The sequence below is a fragment of the Dromaius novaehollandiae genome, chromosome 2 (genome assembly GCF_036370855.1).
Source record: "Dromaius novaehollandiae isolate bDroNov1 chromosome 2, bDroNov1.hap1, whole genome shotgun sequence".
NCBI classification, from domain to species: domain Eukaryota; kingdom Metazoa; phylum Chordata; class Aves; order Casuariiformes; family Dromaiidae; genus Dromaius; species Dromaius novaehollandiae.
The window spans coordinates 194,758-221,319 of NC_088099.1; the positions used below are offsets into that span (position 1 = coordinate 194,758).

Sequence of the window (26,562 nt, forward strand, 5' to 3'; positions counted from 1 at the left end):
CACCACTGGGTTCTTCCACTTTCAACTATATAGTGACCTTGGGAAGGAGGATAGAGAGGAAAGGACGTCAGAGAAGGGATAAGACCACAAAAGCTCTTGGACCAACCCTTACTACACCCAGCCACGTTTCCACAGGGTTGGAGGGCAGAAGATGTCCCCAGGCAGAACCTCAATCTACAACTAGGGCAGGAAGCCCACTCCCCCATTCCCATCCATCTCTGCCCACATGCCAGCATCAGATACCTTAATGATAAGTCTTGGTTAGGGCCACAGCTTCAGCACAGGTCTCAGGGCTACATTCCCATACCCAGCACTGCTTCTCTGGGGACAAGATGCTCAGAAACTGCTCCAGTGTCAGCTCCTGCATCAGTCCTTGGTGCGACTCAGGGACTACAGGCAGCATTGACACAATGCCTGCAGGCAGCCAAGCACCTTCTGTGGCCTCTCTGGCTCCCAAACCCCTAATGCTCAACTCTATTTCTAAGCCCCAACCCTAACCCTACATTTAACCCCACCCCATACCCCTCAACTCTAACTTGAGCCCTAACTAGCCTCTAATCCAAACCCTAAACCCCAAATTCAACCGCCCCCAACACTAAAGTTAGAACTTAAGCCTAAACCCTGCCCTGAACACTAAACCCTACCCCCAATATTATGTCCTAACCCTAAACTTTCACGGTACTTAAACCCTAATCCTAAATGCTAACCCTCTCAACTCAAATCCTAAGTTAACTAAGCCATAACAACTGTAACCTGAATCCTTCCTTAAACCAATGCTTCTGATTTAAAGCCTAACTTGAACCCTAATCGAACTCCTAATCCTAACCTTCTTCCTAAATTAACCATGCCCTCAGTCCATTTGAAACTTAACCGTCACCATATGCCTAACATTACCACCACCACAACCTTCCTTATCCAGTTCTTCTCATAAGGAGGATTCCAGAATGAAGAGTTATGTAGGGTACAGGAGGGAAGGAAAAAAAAACAACAAAAAAACCCCCCAAAATCAGTCTCTTGCAACTCTGTCCCTCCACAGAACCATCAGAAATGCATTTATTTCACCACTTCCCTCTCTGTCACTTCTTGTCCTGCTCTTAGAACACTGCTCTGTCCTAGATTATGGAACTACAGCAAGAAAGGATCAAATTGCATAGCACCATCCCAGGTGGAGCCAGCCATGTTTGAGGGCTAGACACAGTATGCAGAAAAAAATGACTGGTCATACAAGGCTGAGCAGGCAAGAACAGCTGAAGCATGAAAGCATGGAGTAGGGTGGTGGTTTAAAGTTCAGTAAGTGATTGAAATGGAAGATGAAGATTGTTCAGGTAGAATAGATACAACATTTGGAAAGGAGGCACGCTGTTTAAAACCTATAGAGCTGTGCGAAGTGCATGGAAGAATATCTGTAAATAGCACAGCAGAAGAGGCAGGAAGCTAGAGGCACAGTGACTGCCAGGGAGTAGCGAGGACAAGTTGCTCCCTAAAGGAGAGGCAGCCAGGAGTCAAGCACAGTAACACAGCTGGCAAGGCAGGGGCCTCACCAGCCAGAGCCCAGCCCAGCAGTTCCCAAGCAAGGTGAGCAGGAGGAATCTGGAGATGGTAGCTAGGTTCAACCAAGAGTCCAAATCATCAGACAAGTTCACAACAGTGAGTTAGGCCTCAGGTCAAGTCAGGAAATCAACCTGCAGGTCAGACTCAGGATCCAGTCCAGCGATGGTAACCAGGGTCAGACACAGTCCAGTGATCACTAGGCAGGTTTGAGGTCAAGCCAGGAAGTCAATCTACCAGCCAGGATCAGCAAGGTCCATTGCTGAGTATGGCTGTGGCCAAGCTGGAGATGGGCAAACTTACAGCATAGCTCAAGCACAGACTGAGTGTTAAGGGCAGACCTTAAATGGAGCTCCTGGGCCAATGGGCAGGGTGTGTGGGTGAAGGCCTCAGGTGAGGTTGGTCAGGGCCATTAAGGCCTATCAGTGCACTAAGGGCCCTGACAGCAGCTAGTATGCACCCAGCTGTGTTGGAGGAAAGGAGCCCAAAATAACGGGTACCAGTCAGCCTCAAGTTTTAGAAGGCCCTTACTAAACCACTGGTTCTGAAGATAAAAACTTTGGTGTCTATAGATGAACTGGGTGGCTAAGCTTGCAGCCTGTTTAGTGGAGTCTGGAAAGCAAAGTCCTTCAACCTGAAGCAGATTATCTTCTAGCTGCTCAGCTGTGTCACGCCCTAAAACTTGACTGCCTTGAGTAGCTCTCCTTTAACAGCGTCTCAAGTACGAGCTGAACCCCCCAATACAATTTTTGCAACAGAATTACTCCATCTAAACTTGTGCTAAAAGCCTAACTTCACCTTTCAACTCCCCTTGCAAAGGACAACATCCTAAGCTATCTTTGTGCAGTCACCCATGTGTTCTTCATATTGTTTTCACAAGTGTTGGGTTTAATCAGAGAAAAGCAAAGAAGCAACGAGAAACCTGCTGTTGAACATCTGTGTTCCTCCTCTTAGCTTCCTGGGAAAAGCACCCTGCCTGCTGCTGCTGCCGAAGGGTAACATACATGGGATTGTTATTACTGCTTGAGATGGGATTGCTGTTACTAGTATTTGATTTTCCTGCCCACAGTAGGAAGTGTGCAGACCCTCAGTTTTTTGAAAGCAAAATTAACTTGTCTCAACTACTAAGATTTCCTTGGCAACCTTCCAACTAGCTGAACCCCGTCCCCTGCCGGTGTAATACCTATATAGACATATAGGAATTTTTATGAAGCTATGAAGTAAAGGTTACTACTTCCACTTTCCATTTCACTGAGTTGCTGAGTTGCATGCTGAAATAATTCTAGGTCTTCCTTTCCGCTTTCACCCTTCTCCCCTCTCCACCCATATCTTGTTCTTTTTGACAGTCTGTTGGGCTAAGAAACCTTAATCGTAACCTAGAAACAAAGCCCTCTTCACTGAGCTGGTGGATTCCAGCTCATGCATGCTATCCGTTGTTCCTAGTATTAATGGCTGTTTGTACAGTACCTCTGTTGGGAGGCTGCTAGTTGTTTGCACAGCTTGCTCCAACCAGCTCTCAGCATCCAAGCTCTAGCCTCAGCTGCAATTTTTTTACTGACTGTAAATAATAACAGTGTTAAAGATAAATGCACACCAAATGACCAAACACAAAGTTTCCAAAGTTAAGGATTTTCCATCTTCATCACTTAAACTTGTTCCCTATGGAATACGGCTGAAGAGGATGAAACTCCTACTTTTGGAGTCTGGTGAAGAGATGAACACAGATAAGACAGACCTGCAGGGCAACAGTTCTCACCTTTGTCGAGTCCCATCCAAAGCCGTATGTGTATGCCTCTGTGTGTGTGTGCGTATGCGCATAGGTGAGCAGACATCTGAAAAGTTGAGAACATTAGTTTCTATCAGAAGCAGAAAGAAACCAGCTGCTCCAAATCATCCCTTATAATCCTTAAGCTCTGCTACTGTTATAATCTCTTGCATAAATTTCTTACCATTGACTGGTCTAAATGTTTCTTATTAATTAGCCCTGGCTTGACCTGTAATCCTCAGCTCTCTAAGCAGTTTTATATAGAAAGTGATCTCTTTCTAGCCCTTAGATATGAATTTCCATAGAGAAACGTGGAAAAAAAGAACTCCTATGACATTGCTTTTACATACAGGAAGCGTTGGAATTTTCTTTGTTGCAGTAGAGGTAAGGTAAGAAAAAGAGATACAAAGAAACAAAGTATTTATTGTTAAAAGCTTTTCTACGAATCACTCGGCATCATACAATGAAGATACAGTGGCTACAGAGAGAGGCTCTCCCTCTCTCTCTCTCATACACGTATTCTTTCACTCTCACAAACCCACAGTTGTGTTTTGCTTTTTTTTTTTAATGGAGTTCCTTTCTTCAATGAGATTGGGAAAAGGTGTTTTATCACACAGGATCTGGCAGAACAGACACATCCTATTAAAAACAGAGCAGTTACAGAAAGGAGAACTCTCTCTTCAGGAAAAAAAAAGACACTTTCATTTCCCCCCTCATCTCTTTGTACTGCTTGTGGAAGAATTCTCAACACAAAAAACAGGCAAAATACCTCCAACACCTGACTACAGTCTCAGCAGAACAAGGAGCCCTAGTATGCGGACGAATATTGATTTAGGCACCAATATTTTCCTTCAGCTTCAGCAGGATAAACTCTAAAAAACGTGGTGTAAAGCAAGCTGTCAGCTGAAGCGATGTCTGCACTAGCACGACCAACTCTGCTAAGCAGAACAGCTGAACTGCTGTTGATAATGGTGGGAAATGTTTTGACAACATGTCTCAAAGTTACTTGCTGAACGGTTGGTGCTGCCCTGCACGCCGATTTCCCCGGCTGTCCACAGCTGGGACCAGCCCTCGCACATCTGCTCGCTGTATGTCACACATGCACACACACACACACGCACACACAGAGTACACGGCATCGCACGGACTGTGCTATTCCCAGCAGCACGCGACACATTATCCTGTGCTACAACTTAATGGCACTTGAGTGGCTCTCTGCTCCATCTTTTTTTTTCCCCACTACTGTATTTTTCCCTCTAGTCTGGCATTGTCCTTCCATGACTGAACATTTGTCTTCCCTTTAATTTCTAGAAAGCGCTTGGTCTGAATCCTGACTCTCTGCCAACAGCACTAAGGACTAAAGAGTGTGCTTCAAGCCTGCCACGTCAACACGTCAGCTCCACGACACATATCCCGTCTATTGGTACTCCAGGAATTCTGCTTTAACCCTTTCCTAGTTTTATGCTGTATTTTCCAACAATCTATATTATTATTTATATTATTTATATATTGTTAACTACTTTTATGCCCAGAATGCTGTTGCAGTACACACAGATTTGCACTGTATTGTGGCAGAAACTGAAGACCCTAAAAATCTTCCTGTCTTCTTTTACACAAAAACCCACAACCATCTTGAACTTAACGTGAATTTATCATTCCAAATCTGCCACAATTACATGCCTTTTCAGTACCACTACCTTAAATTTTTGCATGCCTAAGCAGTATTTGGTCCAATTCCTACCAGTATTGCTCCACTGTTTCTCTTCACATATAATTTCTCCTTTTTCCAAACCGACAAGTTCCTAGCTGCACTCCTGGCATGCAGGACAAAATCTCTCTCTCTGCCTCTTCAGTAAAAGGCCTGAACTGCTTCTGAACACAGGAAAAAAAGAATCAAAATATCAAACCCAGTCTAACCAAAGGAAAGACACCTGACAGCTATTTCTAAGACTCATCATCGGGAAATAGTCTTTTTATTTACAGTAGGAATAGGAATAGTGGTGTAAGAATTTAGATTTTGGCTTGGCATATTTGGCACCATCTATATGGCTGACTGGCACATGCATGCGCACACACGTGTGTGCGCGCACACACACACACACGTGCACACACACACACGTGCACGCACACACACGCACGCATGCATGCACACACTGCAGTGGCATTGGTGCTTAACATAGATTCATCTTCCAGTGCTGCTGTTGTGAGTCCACCGGGCAGCGACACTACACATTAGTCTCTCTTAATTTGGTCTGAGAGAGACTTGGAAGCAGCCCCATCCAATCAATTTTACAGACAGATTCTTAGAGCAGACTGGGATCCGTTATCTTGCCAGCTGCGGCATGTGACTGAAATTTCTCTGTATAAATATTTGCCACTTGAACGGGAAAGTTCTTAAAAATAGATTTCCCTGGCAGACATCTACCCCAGTCCCATGCCCATCTCACATCCTTACCTATCTTATTCTGCATTTCTTATTCCTGGAGACTGAACGCATCCCCTGAATGTAGCTGCTCTGTTTACCACATACAGAAAAGAGCTTTATACACTGGACAGCATGCACACAACTGACGCAGCAGTGTAATAAATATGGAAGCACAGCAGCAGATGACCCCCCACTGTTTCCTTCATGATGCTTGCTCGTAGTCCAAATAGTGGAGTCCTACAGTAAATAAGATCTGAATGACATTTACTGTCTGGCAACCTCACAGTCCCTCACTAGATTCAGTTTAAGACTGGAGGATTTCATGTTTAAACATAAGGAGGGGTTTTAACATTAAAAATAATCCAGACCAAGCCATTCCCAGTAAAAGGCCTCAATGCCCAGGGCCAAGAGGTACGGCTGTGCTTTTTTCTTATACCAATGGATGTACATGATGGTACTGCCATCAAATGTAAATTTTTCAAGACATCTCTGAACACGATGGACAGAGAAAAAGCTATGGCACTGCTAATATGGAAGTAGAGGCATTAAATAAAGAGGGAAAGTGTTTCTTCTATGACCAGACAGAAGAAATGTTTACGTTCAACTAAGAAATTGGCAAAGATAGTAGAGGAGAAACGGACAATATTACAGCAAAATACATTATTCAGAAGAGCTGCCTCCCTTCACCACATGCGAACTTCATTCTCTTTCCATGACAGTGAAAGAAAGGAGGTGTAGCATCAAAATCCTCTTCTAGGTTACATCATCAGAACACAAAGTTATACTTTGGCAGCTGCTTTTTGGACTAGAAATCACATTGGGTCATTAATTACAAGCTAATCTATTAATAAAAAAACTTAGGGAGGTGGCATAGGGGAACTTGATGCAGATGTCACTGCTTCCAAGTAAATACAGTGTAATCTCCATAGTCTGAATTTACTGTACATTTGCAAAGAAGATGGTTTCCAAAGGATGCTTCATCTGTGCTATTGAAGGCTGATAGTGCTTTATAACTCAACAGCATCCTATAAAACCAGTAACTATGAAGTATGGGGGAACTGAATGATTCATAGGAGGAGGCAGTTCACCTATGATTAGAATGTGAGACCAGTCCAGGGACTCTCTTAATGACCTGAAGGAAAGAGAACATTGTCATGTTATATGAAGTTGTACCGCCTGGATTCTGCACCAACTTCCAATTAGGGAAGTTCTTTTAAGTGCGGATCCCTAATGGCAAACACAGAGAGAAAAATTTAAGAAATCTCGTATTTTACATATATGCTTATTGTTAATATCTGCTGTGGTCAAGGCAGATATCAACAAAGCACCATTAACTTACTTTCAGTTTTCAGAATGCCTCATTCTTGCTTCAACCTCAGCTTTGCTAACCCCAGTGATATTGAGGATGCCCAAGAGGCTCTTACCTGGGGACACTTCTCTCCCTCTCAGTATGGCACATTGATCATACCAATGAATATCCAGACTGTCTGGTGATATATATTTCAGTCCACCTTTCACTGCAGGGGCAGGGCAAAGAAGGAGTATCAAGCATTTGCAGAAGAAATGGCCTGACTACAATTCTGTCTTTCAGAGAGGCTCTTCATTTCAGGAATGAAAATCCTCCTAGTTTGTTCTTTCACATGGTGAGATGGCCTCTTGCACTGCTCCAGCTGGAATGGAAACTCTGTTTGGGAATATAGAGCATTCCACAGCTGTAAGGAGGACTATCTTGTCTAATTCCAGAGGAGTTACTATTTGACGCTCTTAGGTAACAACTAAAATAACATAGGATAGGAACAGCCTTTATTTCTCTACACCTGTAGTCTCCTTTAATGCCCATCTCAACCTCCCCCCCGACCAATACCACCCATGATTCTATGGCATAGCCCATTATGATTTACCGTGTAGTGTCTGAACTTTCACTAAAATTTAATGATGCAACTTAATGAATGAACCTTTAATCTTCTTTAACATTGACACCTGTATGGAGCACAGAAATCTTCTGCTGTCTCTGGCCTGGAATGGTTTGAGACACACCCCAACGGGCAGGATTTTCAAGGGTCACTCTAAAGCTGGTGTTCTGACTGGTGTGCTGCTGGTACACTCTCATCCAGTCAGGAAGCAGGTCCATGTGTAACAGTGAGCTAAGTAACACTCATTAAGTCCACTGGTTCTGTGGTCAAGATGCCAACGGGATCTCATGAGCAATGCTTATGTGTTACGCACTCCCAGAGACTGTTCCAGTTCCTGACGGCGCTGCTGGATCTGAAAGAAAATGAGAAACTGTACAATTCTGCAGATTCATTTGTTCAGTGGCAGAAAGGTTCATGTATAAGCCAGCAGTGTGGCTCATTCCTTTTTACCTTGCAATAGAAATATCTGCTCACAGCCTCTTGGGACCATGGCTCATGATAAAATTCAGCTCTGCGTTCTTCTTCTGGGTTTCCAACCACATCAGTCATCACCTGTGACAAAGACAAAAGCATTTTTCACGATAGCTCTTCTACCATGTAGAAAAACATTCAGATCTACCTAGAGTCAAACTTTATCCATGATACTTTAAACAAGTGCCAAGAGAGCAAGATTTGACCAAACAATAAAAAGAGAAAAATCTAATGACTCTTTCCAGCACCAGAGAATCAAGGAGAAATATAAAATTAACAGCATCTTCTTCAGAGTAGTGTGTTACAACCATAAGTCTGATTCGGCAGGACAGAACAATATATGAAAGGCTTTTTGGGACCCGGTGTCAGGCAGGGAGACCATAGAACAATAGCAAATATGCAGCCTGAGAAGCTCCAGAACACCTTAGTTTGTAAGCCCTTCAACCTGAAGGCTGCTTTATTTAAACACTCTTTCAGATGCCTATCCTCCTTTTGACTATAATATAAATAATAATTAACTATCATAATCTTAACAGTAAAATTTTGGGAGACTAATGATTAACAAGCTAGGTATTTATATTTGACAATACTTTAATTAAAATAATATTATTACATCATTAATATAACTGGTTTTGAGGTATGCGAGCTAAAGACAAAAAGCATGAAACTTTGTGAGAAACCAGTTCTTCATCTTTGCTGGCAAACAACTGAACTTCCCTACATTCCAGTTCTTGGGTATCTCAGCACTAAGCTCAAAGACAGCTGATACTGAATCTGCCTGTTTCGTAAAAAAATATTAAATCATGAACTAACAAAAGCCCCAGATTGTGTTATTGTACTATAAGATCCTCTTGCTGAGTTCTACAGAGCTTGAATTTTACAGTCATATAAAATCAATGTAGCCCTGTGCTCCAGTCATACTGTCTAACCACAAATTCACCTACCAGGCCCATTAAGCACTGCTGTTCCACTGCAAGTGGAATACAGCCTGGTCTGTCTTTCCTGCATACTTTCTGCTCTGGGATTGCAGGGTTACACTCACTGTCTTTCCTCCACCAACTTTCCATCCAGATGTTTCAGCTATACATTGCATACATGTAGCTATTAATTCTAACATTCTGCTTCCACTATCCATTCTTCTTCAAACCTTAGCTCACCTTAAGATCCCTACTTTGGGATCGGAGGAGGTCCTGAATGTATCCTTTGGGATCTTTGGAGAAACTCAGCATGAAATCACGTTGTATTTTTAACTGATTTATGGATTCAATTGTCTCATGAATCTGACAGAAAAAAATAAAGCAGATGTTACTTAATTCATCCCATGCTCCAGTGACCCTGACGTGAGCTCTATTAGCTTCTTTGAGCTTCATGTAACATACAAAAGTGACAACTGGATACCACAGACTTATGAAGGATCCCAAGGCACCTTTCCCTTGAAGGAGGGAGTTAACTTCAATGTCACCGTCACATTTTGGTTTCACATGTATTTCTGCAATTAAGTATATACAGGATTCTTCTTTACTGCACTGAAGTGCCAGATGGCATGCTATAAACAATGCTGAAGAGCTAAGTCAGGTCACTGGATGATACAAGGATTTCCTGTATACACTCAGCCTTTTTTGCCAAATCTGGGATTCTTCTGGAAAGGTGCTATACAAATATGTCTTTAAACAATGCAAGAAAGCAATTATTCCCCTGGTTAATCTACATCATTACTTCAATTACCCTGTCATGATGCTTAAAATTTGTTCTCGCGATTGCCTGATCAAGTCCATATTAAATAAATTTACATAATAGCAATGAGAACTTCTAGACTCTTTCTTGCAAGAAAGCCTGCTAAAGTCACCATGACTGCTAAAAGAAGGTGAGTGGGAACAATGAGCAATCAGAGGTATGGAAGGTTTATAGAAAATGAGTCATACCTTCAGAAATAATATTAAAGAATTTTACATTAACCGGGGGGTGAGAATAAAGTGCAAGAGAATGAAGAGAGGAGTCAAGGTTCTATAATCATCCCGGATAACAAAACCGAGTATGATCAATGGAAGGACAGGCAACAAATCATTTGGACATACAGACACACACACAAAAGCAAACTTTTGCTACTCTGTTCCTCTAAAATTCTAGTTTAAGATTATAAAACCATCTTCTTTAATTTTCTGTATACATCTGTTTTGCCAAAACAACTAATGTGGCCAAGTACGGGGTGAAAAATCATCCTCCCCTGATCTGGCTATGCCAACAAAGCCCCTAGTGTAGGCACAACTATCTGGTATATGAACAGAAGAGAGCTTCTGTCAACTTAAAATCATTGCTTATTTGGGAAAATGATGTAGTGATGCTGGAGAAAACCTTCCCTGTTGGCATGCAGTGAGTTTCCACTAGAGGACTCTGTGACAGCATAGCTATAAATGGCACAGACAGCAGTAGAGTAGTCAATGCCTGTGTGCCCAGGAGTGACCTCAATAACTTCACTAATCACAACTTACACTCTGCTGTAGCAAATGCTTAAACGAAGGTGATGAAGACATGGGGAAGGGGGAGATGTCACTGCACTGGGAACAGAATAAGCCTACGCGTGCTGCATTCAAGCCTATATAGGCTGGGAACCAACTGGGTGAGCAGCAACGCTGTTGAAAAGAACATTTCTCAAGAGCCATAAAACAATAGATTCCTCAAACATTACCAGAATCCATAGCAATGCTGGTGTCCAAATCCCCTTTAAAATAGTACAAAGTACAGCTTAATACTCTTTTTGTGTTAGGGGTAAACAAACAGGAGCTTGGCCTGACTCTGTGTCACACAAATCAACTCAGGTACATTATGTCACACCTCTTTTTCCCTTGCTCTGAGAAGTCACATTTGTTTACCCACAGCTGGCTAACAGTCCCTGTGACAAGACTCCCTAATAGAGCCTGCAGAGCTTATCACTGCTGTAAGACAGATATGATTATTTTAAGTATGCATGATCCTCATTGGTTAATACAGGAAACAATTCTGCCAAACTGTTCCCACTGATTTTTCTGCCATTCATTTCCCACAGTTGCACCTACTGCAGCAAGTTGTTCTGTGGCAGTGCATGCACAATACACACCCAGAACATGAGGTTCTCTTAGCTTTTCCTCATAGCAATTTAGCAAGTTACCATGATTGCTGATAAAAACTTGTAGTAAAACAATTCATGTGGTCCTTGAAAGCATTAAAAAAGGAAACAGTAAGCAGGAATTCTGCATCAATTTACCTCTGCAAATGGCACGGGAGAGACTCATCCTGGAAAATTACCTAGGACAGAACTCAGTTTGAGATTAATATAACTAAATTTGGCCACCTAAATGTTTTGGCATGTACTTATGTTTCTAAGTTCCCGATACAGTCAAGAGAGATCATGACAATATAGTCATTGTGGAGATCACACAGCAGACATTTACTATCTGTTCAGCTGTGTCACTCCCTATTCTCCTTTAACTGTACTAAATAAATTTCCATCTAGTATACTATTTAGATACCTAAATTTTGGCAACAATCTTGAATAGAAAGTTACACTTGTTGTCCATACACCAAGAGGAATTTGGAACATGGAGACAGTGTAAAAAAGAGATATAAAATTATTCAAGGATTGAATGTAATGTTCCTACAGTACCTACTTGCTCAGATTCTCCTAGTAGTTCAGCTTCATTTTCCTCTTCCTCTTCTCTAAGGAGGTCAACATCCTGGCTACCTTACTAGGACCTTGTGCCACTGTTCTTATCCCAGATGCTTCCAATGTCTTTGGTCTATTTGGCTCTCTGCTCATACCCAGAAGGCTGCTGCCCTTCAACCTAACCATGTACTCTCTCTTTGCCTCTTCCTATTGGCTTGTCTCATTAGCATAAATCAAAACCAAATTATTTTATTTCCCAATTTATCAGCACCACTATTAAAAACCTCAGTTTCTGCCTGTCAAGACTTCTGTAGCTCAAAACATATCCCCTCATTTGAATTACAGTATTAATTTCTCTTCCATCACTGGTTCCACATGCTTGTACTTCCCCACTTTTCCTGCATCTTACCCCATCTCCTCTTCACGCCTGTCCATCCAGGCTCCCATTTCTTGCTCCACTGTCTTATCAAGCTCTCTTGAACCATCATTTTAATTCCACACTAATCTTTCATTCCTACTGTTTGGGCAGGATTAACTTTATGTACTAGTAGCAGGTTAGATTTCTTTATAGTCAGTGGAGAGAAACAAGCACTTTCATACTGTCATTCACCTGAACTATTTCAGATTCTACCTTAGGATGACACTACTTTCTCCCTTATCTCTCCAGTGATTGCAAAGGGAACTGGAACAATTAGCTCAGATGCAGACTTCTCAGTTTGGACTTCCACAAATATCACTTCTCCCCTAATTCTTCTGCTGGTAATCCTTCTCCATAACCCCAAGCCTCTTGCCCATCAAATCTTTCTCGCTACTTGCCTAGCTGATCCTAGGGAACTTTGGTGTCATCTTCAACCTCATCCTTTCTGGTTCCCATATCGGAACAATGCCTGGCTTTTACATTTTTTTTTCTGTACATCTTTTCTAAGATACAGAATTTCCTATCAGTAGATATAGTTGAACTTCCTATAACACATTTGAATTACTATAATGTTTTTATCTAGTCTTGCTAACTATAATCTCTCCCTGTTTATATCCAGCAGAAGACTGCTGCCCTTTATTCTTACCATGTACCTTCTTTGCCTTTCCTTAGTGGCTTCTGCTTCTCAGCATTAAACAGAAGTCCATGAGGCCAGTCTTAATTGCCTACTTGTTACACTTTCAAAGATGAATCTTTCTGTTTTGTGTCAGGGTAGAAGAAAAGAAGATCTGGAGGCAAAATACTAGGAGTCATTTGACTGTAGTATACAAGTATCTGCATTAGAAGAAAATAAAGAGTAAAGGGCCTCTTCTATGCAGTGGACAAACTCTAAACTTTAATACTAGTTAGTCAAACTTATCACATTTATACTAGTTTGAACAGCAGGGGTGACTATATTTACAGAGACATGCTGAACATAGAGTATTCTACTAAACTGAAATTTAAAAAATGAAAAGCTGAAGCTTTGTCTTTGAATACATAGAATACCCACCTAGATGAGTTAAATGACTCCTCCTGGCTGTTACAGCCAGGAATACTGCACTTCATGGAGCAAACCTACAACAGTATTCACAAAGCCTGCCTTCCTGTAGAGCCTGCACTGAGGCACTACGCCCGCCGCTCCCGCAAGCATACCTGCGCCACCTCGGCCCCGTAATCCTGCCCACCTCATATATGGTATGTAGACCATACCTTGAAAGATGATGTTTGATCCATACCACCTGTCCTGAAGTGTTTTTTGTTGCAATCAAGTCGCCTTATTTTCCACAGAACACAATAGATCTATTAAATAGTTTAGAGAGTTCTGAAACCCTGTAGCACCCGAAGCGGCACACACTCCGTGTCACCTGCCAGGGAACTCCTCGCTTGTGAAACTCTCCTACCACCTCACACCTTTGCAATTGTGTCAGGCCCCAGATCGTGTCCTGAGACGGCACTCCACTCACCCCACTGCACTCCCATTGCACGTGACTGATTTACCCCTTGAAGCATGTTCAGCAGAAATGTACATACTCCCTTTGATATGTTACACCAAACCCACATATAGCATGTGTATATGTATAAATATGCCATTTGATACTTCGATTCCTTTACTCCTGGGCTAGTACCTTGTTGTCCAACGCTGTAATCTCCTGTTGATTAGCTGTTGAGAGAAGGAAACTACTCATCTGTCCCTTTAATGGGTCTTCAACTTCTACATCTATGTCGTAACAAGCTGTCTTCTTCTGATCATTGGGGTCAACACTATGGAGAGGATAACAGATCATAAGAATTGCTGTAATGAACCAGAGTAAATATCCATCCAGCCCACTACACACTCTTTGATAATGCCTATTGAGGATGCTGCGAGAAGAGTTTAAGAACAGGGTATCTTTGTATATAGCTACATCCTCGTATATTCTCTCATCTTTCATCACTCAGAATTCAGAGACTTCTAAGCTGCAAGTTTTATCTGCACCATCAATGTTAATAGCTATTAACGGACATAGTCTTCATTAAATTGTCTGATATCTTTCTTAGACCAGTTATAACTCCAGCCTCCATGGCAATCCCCACTGATTGGGGATACCACTCTTTTATATCATACCAATCTTATATATCATACCTTTCTTGTATGTTCTCTGTCCTGCTGTCTTTTTTTGAGATGAGGTAATCAAAGCTGTATACCACCACTCCAGTTGAGGGCACACCATGACATTTTATTGGGTTCTCAGTTCCTTCTCCAATAATTCCCAGACTTGTAATTGTCTTTGGCAGCTACGCAGCACTGTAATGACTCCCAGATCCTTCTTAAGAGGAACTGGTGAATTTAGAGACCACCACTTTGTATGTAATGTTAGGATCATTTTTTCCTACATGCATTACTTTGCCTTTGAAATAATGGATTCTTCCATTTTACTCTAGAATGTCTCAGCTGTTCAACATTATCCCCCCCCTACTTCTAATAAATTACTAACCAAGGACAATTTAATATCTTTAAAGGCTTCTGTGAAGGATTTTGGGGAAAGTTTTTTTAAAAATCTAAGTACACCATATAAAACAGATCATCCTTATCCACATGCTTGTTTAATTCTTCAAAGAATGTAGCCAGGCATGTCTTCCTGTTACAGAAGCCATTTCAATCTTCTCCCGTATAGCGCATGTCTATTAATTCCATTCTCTGCCACAGTTAGTAACAACTGGTCTCCAGTATCCAGGATCATCTGTGGCATCACATTAGCTACTTTCAAAACCCTCTGGCATGAAAGGATATTTTTAATAGGTAATGCATTATACTTGCTAGTTAAGCAATTTCATGTTTGAATCCTGCATGAAAAAACACTTGCAATTCCTCATTTTATCTGTGTTAAATTTAATTCTATTTGATACTTCAGTCTGATAGTTTTTCAAACACTCTCCCCTCAACAAAAAAAAAAAAGAAAAAAGAAAAAAAAGCATGTATGGGACCTTCTCTAATCTTTAAAGTTAAGATTGATCAAAAGAATGAATTTTTATTTCCTTACCTGACTTCAAATACTTGATATTCTTCCAAGAATAGTTCTTTTAAGTCTTAATAATGTCAGTCTCAGTAACACCCTGGCAGCCTTTCTACTTCCAATACATTTAAACCAATTATTATGTTGTTTTTCACCTTTAACAAGGTAAATGTCAGTATCTTTCTTTGGCGTGTCTTATTCTGACTTAATATTTAATTTTGGGGGGTTTAGACTTAACTCTTTTTCTTTAGATTTAGGTTCAAGTTTATTAGTGAGAAAGTTGCTCTTCAGCCCAGTTGCTGATGAGCTAGACTTCAGTCACTGTTGTTTGTAGTATATAAATGCTGGCTTCTGAACACTATTTTTGAAATGCCCAGGTTATGTTCACCTGCTGCAGCTGGTATAAAATTGGCTCATGATCTAACTGAGCTTGTTAGAGCTGGGAGAGCAAGAGGTACTGGCTTTTGTTACTTCTTCTGAAGATGGTAGTAATAGGCTAGCCTAATTCTAAGGTAGCTGACAGATCGCTAGCAAGTATTACTGCCTGATAATCAGGGTTTTTTTCGTTTTTTTTAACCAAATTTCTGAGACTGCTTTATATGTCCTGCTTAAGTAGGGATGGAAGAATGCAGCTCCAATTGTTTTCTGACCAAGACCACAAAGGCACTTGGTAAAGATGGGAGAGTCTAACAGCAAGGCCGCAATTCCCCCAAATCCTCCCCCCCCACCCCTGTTGTCACATGAAGTGTGGTGGTGGTGAAGGTTCCCTAGATATCTGAAAATTGTATTTCATATATGGCAAAAATATCTGTTTTGACAAGGATGCCAGAAGCTCAGTGTCTTGGCCATGACGACCTCTGAATCTAGGCATTCTTTCGTGTAAATCTCTTGAGGAACTCCGACTAGTTGGCATTTTTAGAGTAGGAGAAACTCTCAAACAGCTGACCCAATCCCAGTACAGAATGCATGGACTGGCCACTGTATTAGAAACTTCTGTACTGTTTTACCTTTTACATAATTACTCAGTAGTTGTAATGATTGCCCATGATGTACAAAATACTATTCCAGTCTCCTCATTCCCCCCTAATTGGGCTGAAAATCTCATTTCTCTCCCCTTAGGAAAGAAACCTGACCAACCTTCTGAATGCTATTCTAGTAGTTATAAGAAGGAAAAGAATAAATTTCGCATTCTCCTTTGCAAATGGTGCCACTCTAGTGAAAATGCTCCAGAGTTTTATAGGCCAGAACATCAGAGAGAATGAATGTATAACAAAGTCCAGGACACTCACCTGTCATTAGAAAAACTATATTCCTGTATTTTATACAGTGAGCGTTTTGCATATGGCAGTCCTGAGCTGACTGAACAGCTTACCTGATGATGTGGTTTATCACTATAGGGTCTGGTGGCAGCAGCAGGTTAGTGAGTCTCTGAGGAATTTCAGAAAACTTTAGCCGTGGACAGTCAAAGATCTGGAACACAATCAAGCATGTTATCCCTGTCCAAAACCTAACTTGCAATTAAACAAGAAAGTAAGAAACCAAAGGTTCAACAGTAAGGTGATTTTGAAAGCATTCCTTAATTCTGGCTCCATACACGGTATGACTCTTCGGTCACTTCTGCCCCTGTAAATTGCCACCACACTCACAGTCTGGGCTACAGGCTGCGTCGGATGATGGCACCTTCAGGTGCCTCACCTGTGCTCTAGCTGCGGAAGGGCACGGCTCACTGTAATAGATCACCAGGATCAACTGCAGCACTGATGAGGGGGAAGTGACCACCTCCTCCCTCACGTGGGGTCTGTGGCAGAGTACTTGAAAAAAATCTTTTTTTTTTCAGAGAAAACATAAAAGCACTTTTGTGTTTTTTTCTCTGAGGCTGTTTCATAAAATATTTTATGTTAAAGAAAAAAACCAAGAGAATATTTTAGGACTTTAAAACCATTTGCAATTTTTAAAAGTTTTTTTTGAGATTAAGAAAAAAAACCCAGAATTTCAACATAGTTTTACTTATTTTTAACCAAAACCTAAGTAACATCTTGGAAGCGAACCACTCCTTCCCCAGTTCTTCACCATCTCATTGGTTTCCTTTTCTCTACCACACTCTGAAAGTTAAATATGTATTGCACTCAGGAAAAACAGATAATCTTTTGACAAGGATCAAAGTATGTGATTTTTGGATTTTTTTTTTCTGTGAATAATTCCAATGCTTTGCAATGAGCCTACAACAACTCCTTACATCTGAAGTTTTCTGAAATATCATTAGAGCATTTTTATTCTTACTGGGAGTTTTAGTGCAGAGAGGGTACTAGAAGGTACTCCATTTAAAAAAAAAGAAACTATCTTGGTATTAACATTTGCCTTAAAAATATGCTGTTGCATGGAGGCAATTTGTAAAAATGTTGCGGCCTCTGCAAAAGGAAATGAAAATACCTCTTAGGGAAAATAATTTTACCTAATAGAAGAGGGATGCTACTTGCAGTGTCATATCAATAAACAGAATCACGCTGTGCAGCCCTAGAGGCAAAGGATGCAGGCAGCGTTGAAAAGGATGGACTATCAAGTGGTAGAACCAATGCAAGAAATCAGATTGCTCAGTTGTGGAGCCAAAGGTCCTTAGACACAGTATCTTCTGGAATTGTGCACAGTGAGGGAATTTGGTAGTAGAAATACCTGGAAGACAGCTCTGGCTTCTGAAATACCTTGTGACCTTTCTTCTTGCTTTTGCTTGTAACAGGGTGAATTTCAAATCTGCCCACAGACATAAACAGTGTTTCTAAACAGTAAAGGATCCTTCTTCATCAATTCTAAAATCCACCTACCTAATTTACTGGCCTCGTCTCCATCCAAGAATTCAGCCAGTTAGTTTCTAAAAGCCAAGGGAGTATAGAAATCTGCGGAGCCTGCGACTCGCTATTTCAAATCTGAATTCTGACAATTGATAGCGATAACTGTTGACTTGCTGCTCAAAACCTTTGCATACCAAGCTCTAATCTGCTGTTGCCCCTGGTTCAATGCTCACATCAGACTCCTACCATGGATGCCCAAGAGAACAGAACTGTAAGGAGAGAAAACGGAGCAAGGACACATAATAGAGACAGAACTGGGGGAGGAAGGAGGAACAAAGGCTGGATGGCTTTTTCCTAAAGCTCCTCATGTTCCCATCTCTACCTACTCAACTCAAGTTCATCATCTAAACTTTTATCCAATGGCTCTTAAAGCCAATATGGCTATAGTAATTTTGGTGTCCGATGTAACTCATTCAGGGGTAAGTTTTTACACTGTACTGCATTGTATCATTGGACATAACCACAAGCACATCAGTGTAGGATCTAGAAAAGCCGGGTTACCAAATGGGAAGCCAGGTATCTAAAAGGAAATGCCAAGGGCAGTGATGTGTTATCTTCTGCTCCTCTTAGGAATCTAGGCATTTCCAGCTATGGTTGTGAAATTTTTCCAGGCGTTATGTGCCTAAGCCTGTACACTCTGCAGAAATGTCATCACACTAGAAATAGCATCAGACTAGAACCCCAGCTCCCTCGCCCTCTGCATCACAGTCTTAGAGTATCTGGATGAAAAAAACTCCAACCCTCAGGTTGAAACGTTTCATTTGATTTAACACGATTTATTTTCCTAAGTACTAACATCAGTTTTGAAAGAAAGATTTAGCTACTTCAATAATTCTGCCAGAGATCTAAGGACAAAGGCAACACTCAAATCAATCCCATTCATGCTTTAATCTATACAAACATTGCATTTTATGAAACTATCCCAGACTAGCCAGCTCCGGCAGGGACTGAGGGTCAGCCTTCTAGAAGAGAAATCAGCTACTTCTCAGCTCTCTCATCTGGCTAATTGTCTGAAGACGAGAAGACGTAGGGCAATTATCAGGTCTGATGGTATTCCTGAAGGCTGCATGCTCCAATACAAAGGAGACCTATGAGCTAATAGGTCCATGAGGAGGTACAGGAAGAGAAGATGGTTCCAGCAAGCTCTCATCCTAGCAAGTTCCTAATGTTACGCTGAAAATGACAATATATAGAAGCATAAAAACGAAAGGGCCCTCCTGCACTCTTGTGAGGTATGACCTGCTGTACTGGGTCAGACAAAGGATTCGTCCAACACACTGTCCTGCCCTTGACAGTGGCCAAAAGCATATGCTTGAGGCAGAATGTAAGAACAGGGGAAACATACTGGTCCTTCCCAAAAGCTTCTCCCAACCTCCACAGACTTGCAATTACATTCTATTTATAATAGCACGAGAATTTTTTTCCATTAATTCGTCTTATCACTTTTTGAATCTATATAAATTTTGATCATCTGTTCTGTCCTATCACAAGCAGTTCCAAATTTAACTATGCTTTATTGCTTTTTAACTCGCAAGCTGCCAGTTTCAGCTAATGACCTCTAATTTTTTATTAAAAGAAGCAATAAACAATCACTCCTTGTTCACCTTCTCCATTCTCCTCATGATTTTTCAAATCTTTTTCACCTCCCTTCCTCCAATCACCTCTTCTTCAGGCTGACACAAACAAAACTAAGTTGGCTACAGATAAATTGAGAAAGGAAATCAAATGGCCGAAGCATCAGAGTGAACAGCCTGGTAATCCCGACAAAAATTCTTGTGTGGTTTTTATGATGGAATTTGCACGATGTACGAAAAAGATTACAAGCTGCCGTTCTCAAGAAAAACAGGAGGATAGACTATACAATCCAGAAGAGCATTTTGGTTCTATATTCCTAAAAATACCCCAAATCTCAGGATTATTTTACTCAAATGTTCAAAACCTCAGCACTGCCTTTAGGGTTATTCCAAGCATTAGTCACTTTAAAATGTGGTGGTGGTGGTCTCATATAACATTATCTGTACAAAGTAAATGTAATCTTATTAACAGAAAAGGTGGAGATGCCTTTGAGTGGTCTTTTTGGTTAATTCTAGAAGCCATTGTGGAAGAAAAAAAAACTTAATGTGTCACTTTCAAAACATCATGCAGATCATTGAGGGTATCTTATAAGTTGAAATAGATAGGAAAAATTGGCTTTCTAATTATGTCTGCCATGTCTTCTGCTTTTCATAGATGGCGGGAAGAGAAGGGAAGAAAAATGGAAAGATGTCTCTATATGATTTGTCATTCAGAATCAGCAGATTATTTGATGTTTATTGGTATAAAATGGTATATTCAAAAAAAGGAGTACTCAAGACAGTGACAATGTTCTCCTTCCTGGAGAGGCCATAACCGGTGTGGGAGTGATGAACCACTAGGTACATTTTTTTGACAATGCTGGCACATGAGGAGCGTGCTCGTTACATTAGCAATAGTGTCTGCTGAAAGCTATTCAGTATTGAAGAAACTGCAAATTATTAAGGGAAAATACAGTTCAGTAGCTTCTGCCCAACCAAAATTTGTGAAAAGATATTACATTCTGCCTCTGAAGAGGTACTGCACCCAAAAAGGAGTTACCTGCTGGAAGTATTTGTCGCAGTTAATGTATTCCTTATCATGGGAGTCTTGCAGCTTATTTGTTTTGATGTACTGCCAGAGAGCCTGGATGATGGCTGACCGGGTCTGTGTGTGTATCCCCAGCAAACGGGCTAATCGTGGATCCAATTTAAACTGTGGAGGCTGTGGCAGAAAGAGACGGAGAAGGACATGGAAAGAAAAGCAGAGAGATGCACAGGTATAAAGTTTTGATTTTAATTCTCTGGGGACTTTGCTCCTCAGAAGAAATCCCCAATTCAACGGCAGAGTTTACAGAAATACAAGTTGCTGAGGTGTATACCTCCACCATGCTCTGGAAGAACTGTCTCGGGATGAAAGGAAAGCTGGACCTCTGTGGCTTATCCAGGCACACTACTAGCAGAGGGATACTATGCCTTTTGCCATGTGGACAGAAAAGACTGAACTGACACTCGTTAGAAATAAGTCAAACACCACTGAGGTTCAGCAGGCATCAGTAGGAATTGCTCTAAACACCACTAATGCCCTCTGTACTCTGCTCAATGACGTAAAGGAAAATCTTATGACTGGGCACACATCCAGTCTTTTTCTTGCCTTTAGTTATAAGACCGGTGAAATTCCTTAATGAATATAAGTTGAGTAGCCCCTTGCTTGTAAAATGAGCCTGCCAATGTGCCAAGCTAATCAATAAATTACAGATTAAACTTTTTAGTTAAAACTGTGAAATTATCAAAAAAGGTGTTTCAAAGTCATAGTTACAGCTTAAGAATCATCTGCTCTTAGATCATGCTTCATGCTGCTTCTTGCCATCCATCTTACATGACTACTTCTGGCCATCCACCTTTACTTGAACTCAGTAAATTTGCCGGAACTAACACACACTTTCTCAGAGTTTATCTTCATTTAGCTAGCACCTGTGGCCCATTATAAGAACTAGGACATCAGTGTTCAAAGCACCGAACAATGAGACAGTGTTGGGCCCAAAGTGCCTGTGTCTAATGAAAGGTAAAACACATGCACATCTGTACGACAGGATTAATCCCAGGATTCCTGAATCCCAGACCCAGTGATGAAACCACTGTATAACACTGCTTCACAGAGAACTCTACAGCCCAAGTCTTGATGATCAGGCTATGTATCTATGCACAGAGTTTTAACTAAACTGGAACGTTTTCCAATATGAACAAGATTTAGGCATAGATAACTGTAGGTTTTAGCCTAAGGCATAGCTAAAGGGAGGATACAGACAGTAGAACTGCCTCCAGGTTGCACAGGTCCTAAACTCCTGGCTCCCTGTCTATGCTCTGTGGAGCCTTGAAAGCTGAGACCTCTCCGCAGCCATGTAGTAAGAGCTTACTCCAGGCAACTGCAGACACAGGGCCTTGGGAGACCCCCTACTTGGGTCTGCAGGGCAGTAGTGCAGCACTACCGACTGCTGAGACTGTCTGCAAAGAAAGTCTTTGCTCTTTGTGTGTGCTGGTAGGTGTTTCTGCTCTAAGTATGAGCCTGGTCTGGCAGTTCTGGTACCACTCACTCAGCAGCACTTGCACCTCAATTACTCTGCTGGTACTTGACCATGGAGTCCCACCCAACGCAGGCTAGAGCCCTGCCTGACTCCTTGCATTACAGCTGCCAGCACAGGGCATCTCCCAGAGAGATCAAATAATCTGTGTATGGTGGGGAAATTACTGAGAGGTTGGTGAGAGAAGAGGATAGATATCTGCCCCACCAACTCCCAGAGGACCCTCTCCCAGCTCAGCACCTGTGGGGATCACTGTGCTCATAATTCAACTTCTATCCAAAGATGAGAATAAAATAAATTCTTTTGCTTATTGTTTCCTCACTTTTGAGATTGTTAGCAGCAGTCACTTTGAGATTTTTCAGCAGCATAATGAAGTTTAATTTTGCAATCAAGAGTGATCTCCTGCAACAGACTTTTAAACGGCATAGCAGCAGGTAGGATGAAGCTCAATAAGCTATGGAAAGATGGTAAGATTGAACAGGGTTTCCTAGGGGTCAATACTGAAGCTACCTCCACAGGGTTTGAAAGGACAGAGGGACACTGTACATGTGCTGTGCACGCAGAGCATCAGTCACATGCTTCAGATAATAACAAGTCGCATGCAGAGTCAGGGAAGAATTTTCCTTTTTGCCCTGGACATACACATTGACTTTAAGCAGTAGGGAGGAGAAGGATGGTCCTTCCTCTGAGTTACTGGAGGTTGACCACAGACAGAGAGAATGAAGTCAGGATGATGCGTGTGCTATTGCTAGTGACTGCTCAGTTGTCTCACATCAACAAATTCCCTCAGAACTCCATTTCTCAGGAATGTGCCCACCATTCTGCTGCACACAGAAAGTTTATCTGACCACAACCAATCAATGAAATATATTTCTTCTGCTCCTGACTTCTGTGATACTCTTCAACGACCCTAATCAGCATCTCTAATAATATACACTCCTTGGAATTTGGTGCCTCTTCAAGTGTACCCATACCCACATTTAATATTTGCCACATTACTGGGCAAGAATGACTGCTGGGTGCCAAGTCAGCCAGAGTCAGCTTTGTAACACCACAAAATTTAAGGAAACGAGAACATTTATTTAAAAGCAGGAATTCGTAATAATGGTAAGCATAACAAACCTCGTCATATTTTCTTAATAATAAAGATTATCACTGGCCATTTCAGCATCTCAGTCAGCTCATATACTCTCTAAAAGCAATAGAATTTTCTTTCTATTAGCATAAAATGGAGTGTCTTTATCCTGGATGCTATTTGCGTGGGGGGAAGAGAACGACGTGGAACAAATTCTTAGGGTTTTACAGTCAAAATGCATCTAAGACTGAACAGCCGTTGAAAAGGGAGGTCCTATCTCTTCTCAGTAGTGCATTTCTACCCCTTTCCTTTGGACAGCAATATTTCTTTCAGGGATGGTTTCAGTCAGATTAGTGAGCTCCACAGCCGCAAAGCTGGGAGACTGGTAGTGCGCACTCATGAATGAAATGAAAGTGCTTATTTGGAGCAGCTTCAGTCTTACATCAGCTTAAAACAGTCTGAAACTGTGCCCAAGAACCTTTTCCTCTTCTATCCCAAAACAGAATGTCCTAATTTTGCTTATTGGTTTGTTTGTTTGCTGTAACTGTGATCAGGGAACTGATTTAGAAGAAAGTTTTGTTAGCTTTCAGAATGGACCAGTTCCATGACTTGCATAATAGTTCAGCCCACAAATACTGCTAGTAGAATAAAACTACTCCCAGCAAAAGAGAGGAAGCAGGAATGCCTCGCAAGGAGTAAGAGTGATGGCAAGTCTATCCCTTGCAGGGGCAATGTTGCCTTATGCCAGATTAAAGCGACAACATAACAAAAACATAGTAACTCAGGAAAGCTGTATGGTCTGCTATGAAATAGGACTGCCACAGCTACACGGCTAGTTCAGGTACCACTAGCAAAAGCGGCACTCCTTTCAAATGCACCACGCAGGACCTCACACAGAACTCATGTGTGTCTTATCTGACTGTTCTCTAAGAAGCCCAAGACTTTGAGCTTTGAATTCATAGTCACTGCAATTTAAGATGCAGTTCCCGATCCTGTATGTACAGCCTCCATCTTTTATTATTAGCAGCAAGACTTGACAGTGTTCATAATAAAAAAATTATTCTTGCTAATGTTCATTTTACAAAATAATCTAGAGATAATTTGGTTTAAATAATCTTTTCACTCTTTACCACACCTAAGCTTTGAATTTATTTATTTACTAATTTATTATTATTTTACTGAATTTATTATTTACTAATGAAGAGTTTATAATTCCTTGCAGGTGGCCAATAAACATATTAATTATCATAGTGCCAAGAACAATTCTTTGCTAGACTGTTCCAGAAATTTACTTGATGTCCCCTTTATATTTTAAATAATCTGTCAGTTAATTTGGTAATTCTAACCTCTTTGGAATTTGTGACATTCTGAGTCCAAGTATACTGTTTTCTGATGTATGTGACAGAGAAAATTTGCTCTATTACACTGTGCCCCAATGCCAAGAGCAGAGCACTGACCTGGTAATCCAACATGAGGAGTAATGTGCACCGCACGCTGACATCACCAGGTCTCTTCACCTGGAAGCCATCAGTCTCCTGGGTTGTAGGAGTTCTGTGCCACTGCCAAAGGAAAAACAGAGTAAGATGGCTAGTCCTGTTTTCTCTGGTATAGGAAACTCTGGTATAGGAAACTCTGTATGTCCATCAGCATTTATCTGCACAGTACGCCATGCAAGGATAAGACAGGTAACAGGCCTTCTGAAGATCTTGCAATTAAAAAAAAAATAAACCTTTCTCTCCCCTTACAAATCTACTTCAGTGCACAACCTGTTCTGATGTCAGTAGACATTACTTCTCAGGAAAATGTGCATACGTTTTCCATCATTTCATATATTCTGTTATCAACTTGTACTCTTTTACTACTAAACATATGTTTTAATACTATATAGATTCTGTTAATAAACATTCTTAAAAAGACCAGAATTTTGAAAACTCTGACTGTATCTTAAATGAGATAATGATTGCAAGATAATTTAAACAAGACAGACAATGGGTGCGCAACTGTTTATTTGTGCTAATATCAGGTTTGTGTGCAAACGGTGCATTGAACATCCTACCTCCACAAGGTGGTTGTCAGGTCCATAAAGGTCTTTGTCCAGTTCAATGACCAAACTCTTAAAAAAAGAGGAAAACTTACGCTTCTGTTTGCTGAGCTGTATAAAGAGAAGAAATAAATGTTAAAGATTACACATATTAGCTTGTGTTTTGTGCTTCCTTCTCAGGCTTTCTCCTTCTCTTAAGCATTAATTCCCAGAGAAACCACATGTGTGATCAATGTAAGTTTTCCCTTTGGCAAGTGCCAAAAGCGGAGAAAGATGCGAGAATCTTGGCAATTGTGGAACAGTATGCACTTAAGGAAAGACTCCCCTGACTCTCTTAATCTCATCAGAAAAGACTGACTTGTAACCTGAACAAGGACACTATATGCCTTTTAATTTAATGGTGTGTATTTTTTTATGAATACTAAATTCTTGGTCAGAATTATTGTGTGGCAGTAAATTTTACAGATTAATCATGCACTAAGCAAAAGTATTTTCTTTTACATTTTGTGCTTCCATTTAATTATCAATAGTTTCTGTTTACTACACAGATCCTATCTTCTAGATTAAAAGCTGTGAGCTCCATGACCAGGTAATCTGACTTTCTGCAGAATACAGTCCACAGGATTTCAGTGAATTTCTTCCTCTATAATGCAAAGATCTTCTGGAAATACATCCTCCTTCAATTTAAAATTTGCCAGTGACTGAGAAGCCACCCTAAATCTTAGCAAGTTGTTCCAACAAATAAGTGCTTCCTTTGTTAAAGCATATGTTAACATTTTAATTTCTAATTTGAATTTATCCAACTTCCAGATGCTGCACTTTGTTACCCTTTCATCCTCTAGCATGACTATCACTCCGATACATGTACAGGTATCTCCAGACAGACAGACATGTCTTGAAAGCCTTGCCTTTCCACATACGTATGTTCTCCATCTGTTTATCTTATCACATACTCAGCTTGTGAAGTCTGCAAGTAAATGACATCTCCGTTATGGAATTCCAGCCTTCCCAGAGAAAGCTGAACTCCATAACTGAGACTTCTGAGCACTTCAGGATGATAAAACTTTTATTCCGTTCTTGCTCTGACCATCCCTACCACCTCTTGCACTCCCTAGGAAAAAGAACTACCCTCTTGTCTTTGTTATCCTATTCCTCACAGGAAGCAAGCCTGCTACATGCCCGATTTATCACACCTTGCATAGCCGAAATCCTGCCCCATCTTTGAAGGAAACTAATAGTCTCAGCACTGTCTT

General features: G+C 41.0%; 1 protein-coding gene across 3 annotated transcripts in view; it reads right to left on the reverse strand.

The window, feature by feature from the left end:
• Nucleotides 1-3,716: 3,716 nt before the first annotated feature.
• SMARCD3 (SWI/SNF related, matrix associated, actin dependent regulator of chromatin, subfamily d, member 3) overlaps nt 3,717-26,562 on the reverse strand; it is a 100,124-nt gene continuing 77,278 nt past the window's right edge. For all 3 annotated transcript variants that reach the window (XM_064505525.1, XM_064505524.1, XM_026115826.2), the window contains 8 exons: nt 25,325-25,420; nt 24,726-24,827; nt 20,675-20,836; nt 16,588-16,685; nt 13,848-13,983; nt 9,280-9,402; nt 8,102-8,203; nt 3,717-8,003 (listed from right to left, as the gene is read on the reverse strand). In XM_064505525.1, the coding sequence (XP_064361595.1) occupies nt 7,950-8,003; nt 8,102-8,203; nt 9,280-9,402; nt 13,848-13,983; nt 16,588-16,685; nt 20,675-20,836; nt 24,726-24,827; nt 25,325-25,420 (873 nt within the window). In that variant the 3' untranslated portion in view covers nt 3,717-7,949. The remainder of the gene's footprint in view (nt 8,004-8,101; nt 8,204-9,279; nt 9,403-13,847; nt 13,984-16,587; nt 16,686-20,674; nt 20,837-24,725; nt 24,828-25,324; nt 25,421-26,562) is intronic.